Source organism: Puntigrus tetrazona, chromosome 13, assembly GCF_018831695.1.
Source record: "Puntigrus tetrazona isolate hp1 chromosome 13, ASM1883169v1, whole genome shotgun sequence".
Classification (NCBI taxonomy): domain Eukaryota; kingdom Metazoa; phylum Chordata; class Actinopteri; order Cypriniformes; family Cyprinidae; genus Puntigrus; species Puntigrus tetrazona.
Window position 1 is genome coordinate 3,739,512 of NC_056711.1, and position 6,116 is coordinate 3,745,627.

The window sequence follows — 6,116 nt, forward strand, 5'->3', positions numbered from 1 at the left end:
CAACTAACCCTATAGAAAGTATGTTAATTAGTATTAACTAAATGCTGATGTAGATGTATTATATACTTTAAAACAAAATGAATCATGACTAGAACATTTTCATGATGGATTTTGTGAGATTCTCCAAGTTAAGTTATAATCCAAGTATCTAATCTTGTTTCCTGCAGGAGCAAGAAATGTTTACCATCAGCTCTTTATGAGCAGCCTACTCATGGATACAAAGTACAAGAAACTTTTCTAATCCAGTTTGCAAAGGTAAGGCTTCATTTTACTATGGCATACTCTTATATTAAGAGTAAACCACATAAAGCCCCAAAAAGTAAAGAGAATTTTTCACATTACTCATAAATTTGCATTTTCGTGATACCTAAGGAATGGGATGGAAAAATAAATCGGTTGTCTCTTCTAAAAATTCTTTAAAAATTTACAATTATCTAGCAAATGTCAGAATTGTGAGAAGTCACCTTTATTTTACTTCATTTATTGAATGGCAGAAACAAGCTTCTGTATTAGTGTTAGGCATACTTGTTAAAGGAACACTCCACTTTTTTTGGAAATAGGCTCATTCTCCAATTCCCCCAGTTGTAGTCAGTAAGTTGAGTTTTACCATTTCTGAATCCATTCGACTCCGGGTCTGGTGATAGCACATTTAGCATGGGTTAGCATAAATGATTGAATCCAATCAGACCAGTAGCATCGCGTTTTAAAAATAATTTTTCCTATTGTCTGGCTGTTTTTTGGGGACTACGTGATAAAACCGTGCCTGATGCGGTCATGTTATGGCAGCAAATTTGATTGCACAAGAATGGGAGTATAATTCCTGATCTCATCGGCCTAGAAAATTCCAACTTTTCATTTTCTGACGGGCTTAGTACATAGTATAATTATAGAAGTGTCAAGTTTTAAATAGTTGTTTTTTTTGTGTGATGCTACTGGTCTAATTGGATTCAATGATCTATGCTAAGCTATGCTAAAAGTGCTTTGACACTTGAATATCCAGTTCACTTTCACTTCACACTCAGTTTGATTCAGCTGATCTGGGAGGATAAGAGTTTGAGCGGCCATGCCCTGTTCAGCGAGGGGTATCGTCTCGGAGATAGAGAGAGAGCATGTGTAATAGAAAGAGATACTATGACTTAGCAGAGCTGCTCTAGCTGTCTTTGATTTGCTGCCAGCTGCGGTCTTCTGACCGACCGAGTCATGCTGTGACCGCAAGAAATCTCTCTTAGAGTGCACTCTGATGTAGGGCCCTATGAAATCTGCTTTTATTCATTCATGCGCTCAAATGTGTCCGTTTTAATATTTCTGGATTGTATTTTTTTCCTCCTTAATTTAATAATTTACTAAAAATAAATAAATAAAGCTGCGTTGGTCTTATTGTATTTTTAGGTTTTATGAAAAATAGATGGAATTGAAAAGAAAGCATAACATTTTTAAAATGTAATCCAATTTAAATTTGCTTTTATTTTTGGGGGAAAGTGTAGAAACATTGTTAAAATTAAATTTTTAGAAAACTTTATTTTATGTATATTCTACTATATAATGGGGAGATTTCTCTCAAGTTAACCCAAACTTTTGATGTGGGTTGTAGTGAAGACCTTTGGGTTTCTGTGCGTGTGTGTTTTTAAAAAAAAAAAGCTGCTGAAGAGCTTTTTAGATTAAGTTCATGTCCTTATATGAGACTGCAGAAGCTGAAAATGACACAATCGTTACAAACCATTAAGAATATGATTGTAAGTGTACAGCCCTGCTTTTGATTTAGTTATTCATGTTTTGTATAAATCGGTTATATAGCATTTTTTACGCCTCCATTCCTCAGTTGTTTGTGTTTTCCACAAAGCAGAAACCGTAGGGCCCTGACTCGGGTAGTTTGAACAACTCCAGAAAGTTTAGCTTCAGCTCGAGTCCCCCGGCTCCACGTGTGCCCCAGTGCCGCGGTGTAACTTCAAGCCGTATGCGCCAGACACAGAGCCGAGTCGGGGGATGTAACTTCAGATGCCCCTGACCTCTGACCCGGAAGGTGAATCTGCCCCCTTCCCCCCTTCCCTTAGAATTACCGGCGCCTCCAGACAGATTTTATGGAGGACGATCACGAGCGTGTAGTGTCAGTGACCTCTCTGTCAGTGCAGCTCTTCACCGCTCCTACTGTGGTGAGTACCGTCAATCCCACACACCTCTCCTCTCTCTTCTGCCTCTTTCTCCTCTCCTCTGCCTCCTTCACCACTGCCTGCAGAACTATGAGCGCTTGCAGAGCGACTACGTGAAGGACGACCATGACAGGGAGTTCTCCGTCACTGATCTTTCTGTGCAAATGTTCACCGTGCCTTCTCTGGTAAGTATGTGCAGGGAGCGATGGCCTGCTGTGAGGATTTTCGGGGGTTTGGTCTCTTGTTTTCTTTTCCTTTTCATTCTTTCTCTCTATACATATTTTTTTTTTTTTTTTTTTATTACTCTTGGTTCTTAGGTTTAGGTTTTCAGATAGTCAAATAGAAAAATTGTATAAGCAATTAATAGTCAACAGTAAACACCGAGTTGTATGCAAAGTTGCACAACTTGTAAGTCAAAATTTTTATTAATAATTATATAATGGTATAATTTGTTGTAGTTGAAATGCAAATATTTAAATTTACCATAACTTTTTCATGAAAAAGGCACTTAAACATAATAAACAAGACCTTACTAACAGGTAAAGAATATATTAAATTTGTAAAATAGTACATAAATTCTAGGAGTATTGTTAAATATATATATTTTTTGTAGATGACTAATATGGACATTGGATGGCTTTCTTGAGGGGAATGTAAAGTTACTTGACAGTTTATTAAAAGTTAGTATGCAGTCATCAAATGATGTTTTAGAGATGTTTTGTTCACGCTTCAAACCAGAATTGTAGATCAAGATATCAGCTGGCGGGTTTTTGTTGTAGCTTGACATAGTCACCTTGCATCAGTGGAGAAGTACTGATATAAATTCAGTAAATTATTTAGTTCTGCCAAGACCAGAAATGTATTTCTGGACCAATATTTTTGGTTTCTCCACAAACTCTTGTTCTTCTTGTTCTCATCTCCCCCCCCGTGTCTCTCCCCATCTTTACTTTTTTCTCTGCACCTCCACATCTGCTTTCTCCTCTCTTTCCTCCTCCCCTTCCCTGGCTTTCGTTTGTTTTCTCTTCCGTCTCATCTTCTCTAGCGGTCGTTCTGTCAGATGTGACAGTGGTGTATGTGATTTATTTTCCAGGCGCGGATGCTGATCACAGAAGAGAACCTGATGACCACCATCATCCGCACTTTCATGGACCACCTCAGACACAGAGACCTGCAGGGCCGCTTCCAGTTTGAACGATACACCGCACAACAGGCCTTCAAATTCCGCCGAGTCCAGAGCCTTATAGGAGACCTCAAGTAAGATACTGAGCGTGTTCGCCCACTTGCACAGGGACGGACTTCATAAACATTTTTTTAATGGCCGTGGTACGCTTGCAAGTCTTAGGAGTGACAACCCAAAAAACTGTGGGCCAGCAAGGCCTAGAGGAGAGGTTTGGGGGAAAAGCGGCATTGCTCTTTGCCTTGAGAGCGTCAGCATTGCAGATCATTGCAGAAAGTAAACAGCTATATACCAGTGTCAAAGACTTAGTTTTAGTTTAGCTTTAGACTTCTAGTTTTAGCTCAACTCAATTTCAGACAGCAGCGAGTGTTTGAAATAACTCCTGTTTGAGATCCGATGTGAATAGTGATCACCATACAAGGCAGAAATATTTTTAACCGGTGCAAAAGACTATAGTAAATCCATAAATCATATGTTAACTTTTTTTACCGTCACGATTGTGTATTTATTAACGCCTTTTCTTTCATAAGTCTCATCTACGCTCTGTCAGATTTATTGTTTTAAGCACATTCATTTAACAGGGTTTTTTTTTTTTTTTTCATTGTAACACAAGTGATTGCAGTTAATCACAAATTAATTCATGACAGTCATGCGATTTAATCATGATGAAATATTTTAAATGATTTTAGTTCATTTCATAATAATGTTTAATGTTTGCGGAGCTCCCTACTCGGGTGATATTTTTGATGGAAAAAAATAAAGAAATGATTGTTGTTTTTTTAAATGATGTATACTGTGACTACAAATAAACAAAACCCGATTCCACTGAATAAGTAGGGTGCTACAGGTCTGTGGCTATTAGCCCCGGCTGGCCCATTTAAAGCACTGGCATGCACTGGCCCATCAGTGGCAAAGTGGCTATTTGGGCATCTTGCAAGAGTGAAGAATAATTAGCCATATGGTGTCTGACTTTTTTTGTCTGTGGGTTTTAAACTACACTTTCGCTGATAGATGTGCTGTTGTGTTTATGCTTGGGAGGCTGCTTTAGCAAGCGTTGCCTTGAACGGTTGCCATGACCTTAGCGCTTTTAGGCATGTTGTTTGGTTCTGTCTCATACAGGCATTTTATGGAGTTAATAAAATTGTCTGTTGCCGATATGCAAGAGTTTTGTTTTGGGTTTGTTTTTTTTTTTTGTCATCACACTTTTGTTTTTCTCGAACTTGTGTTTTTATGCCTTTTTTTTTTTTTTTTTTTTTTTTTTCTTCTTCCTATGCACATCTGGCAACACTGACACTACCGCAGGGCTTGTGAGCGCACCTAGCCTGTATCAAAATGTGCTAAGATTAAGACTGTTATTTTCTTGATTCTCACATTTCCAACGCGTGTTTAAACGGCTAGCCGTTCAGTTCTGTAGAATAGAATTTCTATAAATAGTTGTCACTACCTGCAGTTTTCAGGGAATCATGTCACAGTGTGTATGTGGCCCTTTTGTGTCTAAAATTCCCATTCCTTGAGACGTTTGTCAGGATGTATCTCTCTTCGATGCAGGTATGTCCTGATCAGCCGTCCAACAGAGTGGACCGACCAACTCAGGGAAAAGTATCTGGAAGGTTTCGATGCTTTCTTGGAGTTGTTAAAATGCATGCAGGTGACTATACTGATTTTTGTTTTTTTACTGATCAGTGTCATTGATATTTGAAACTGGGCACTGAAACAGCTGTGTGTGTGTGTGTGTGCGTGTGCGTACTTTGCAGGGAATGGACCCAGTAGTGCGTCAGGTAGGGCAGCACATAGAGATGGAGCCAGAATGGGAGGCAGCGTTCACCTTACAGATGAAGCTCACACATATCATCTCTATGATGCAGGAGTGGTGTGCCAGTGATGCAAGTACTCTGTTAGTCACTTAAGTTCCCACAATGCACCATGGGACCTTGATCAAGTCTGTTATTTGTCGCATGTACAGGAGCGAGTGCTGATCGAAGCCTATAAGAAGTGCCTGAGTGCGCTGACTCACTGCCACAGTGGTTTCACAGATGGGGAGCAGCCCATAACCCTCAGCATGTGCGGCCACTCCGTCGACACCATCCGCTACTGCGTCTCTCAGGAGAAAGTCAGCATACACCTGCCCGTGTCCCGGCTTTTAGCAGGTCAGTCCGACATGCTCGTATACATGCTACAAAGTTTTGAGAATGAGGCCTCTCGCACCGCACCGAGCTACCCGCTTTGTGTTCACACCACAGGAACTAGGAATGATTTTAGTTCCAGAAACTCCATATGGAGGAACTAAATTAGCTCCTACTTCAGAGTAGGGTTTAAAAAAAGTACTAGAAGGGTATCAGTGACGTAAGTGTAAGCTGACTGGATAAACGTGTACGAAAATGCCCTCACTGTGTAAACATTGTATCAGTTTATTTCTTTTATAAACTGCATTTACCTGAAGTCTACCTCATTTTCTGCTTCTATCAGCCTCAATGACATGTAGCACAGAGATTCTTTGTCCTCCTTTCTGTTTTTTCAATCGCTTAACACAGCGGCCTCCGTCCTCCTCTTAACGTTTTCTTTTTTGTTTCTGTTGTTGAACGCTGTGCACAAATGATTTTGCTGTCAACCAGCTTGCGTCACTTCTTAGTATCCACTGTTGGTGCAAAATCATTCCAATACTTCAGTACTGTACTTTTAATCCTGTAGCTAAAGCGGTGTGAAAGGCCCCGTTTAGTCTGGTAGAGTTCTTTTGAATTCTCATTGTGTTTGTGGAATGGAGGTAACCTCACCACATATTAGCTAAACCTCAG

General features: G+C 39.8%; 1 protein-coding gene across 1 annotated transcript in view; it reads left to right on the forward strand.

The window, feature by feature from the left end:
- ubr2 (ubiquitin protein ligase E3 component n-recognin 2) overlaps positions 1 to 6,116 on the forward strand; it is a 29,223-nt gene that overhangs the window by 9,599 nt on the left and 13,508 nt on the right. The window contains 7 exon segments of the mRNA XM_043255416.1: positions 168 to 236; positions 239 to 255; positions 2,234 to 2,332; positions 3,238 to 3,401; positions 4,873 to 4,972; positions 5,079 to 5,207; positions 5,288 to 5,471. Of these exon segments, the coding sequence (XP_043111351.1) occupies positions 168 to 236; positions 239 to 255; positions 2,234 to 2,332; positions 3,238 to 3,401; positions 4,873 to 4,972; positions 5,079 to 5,207; positions 5,288 to 5,471 (762 nt within the window).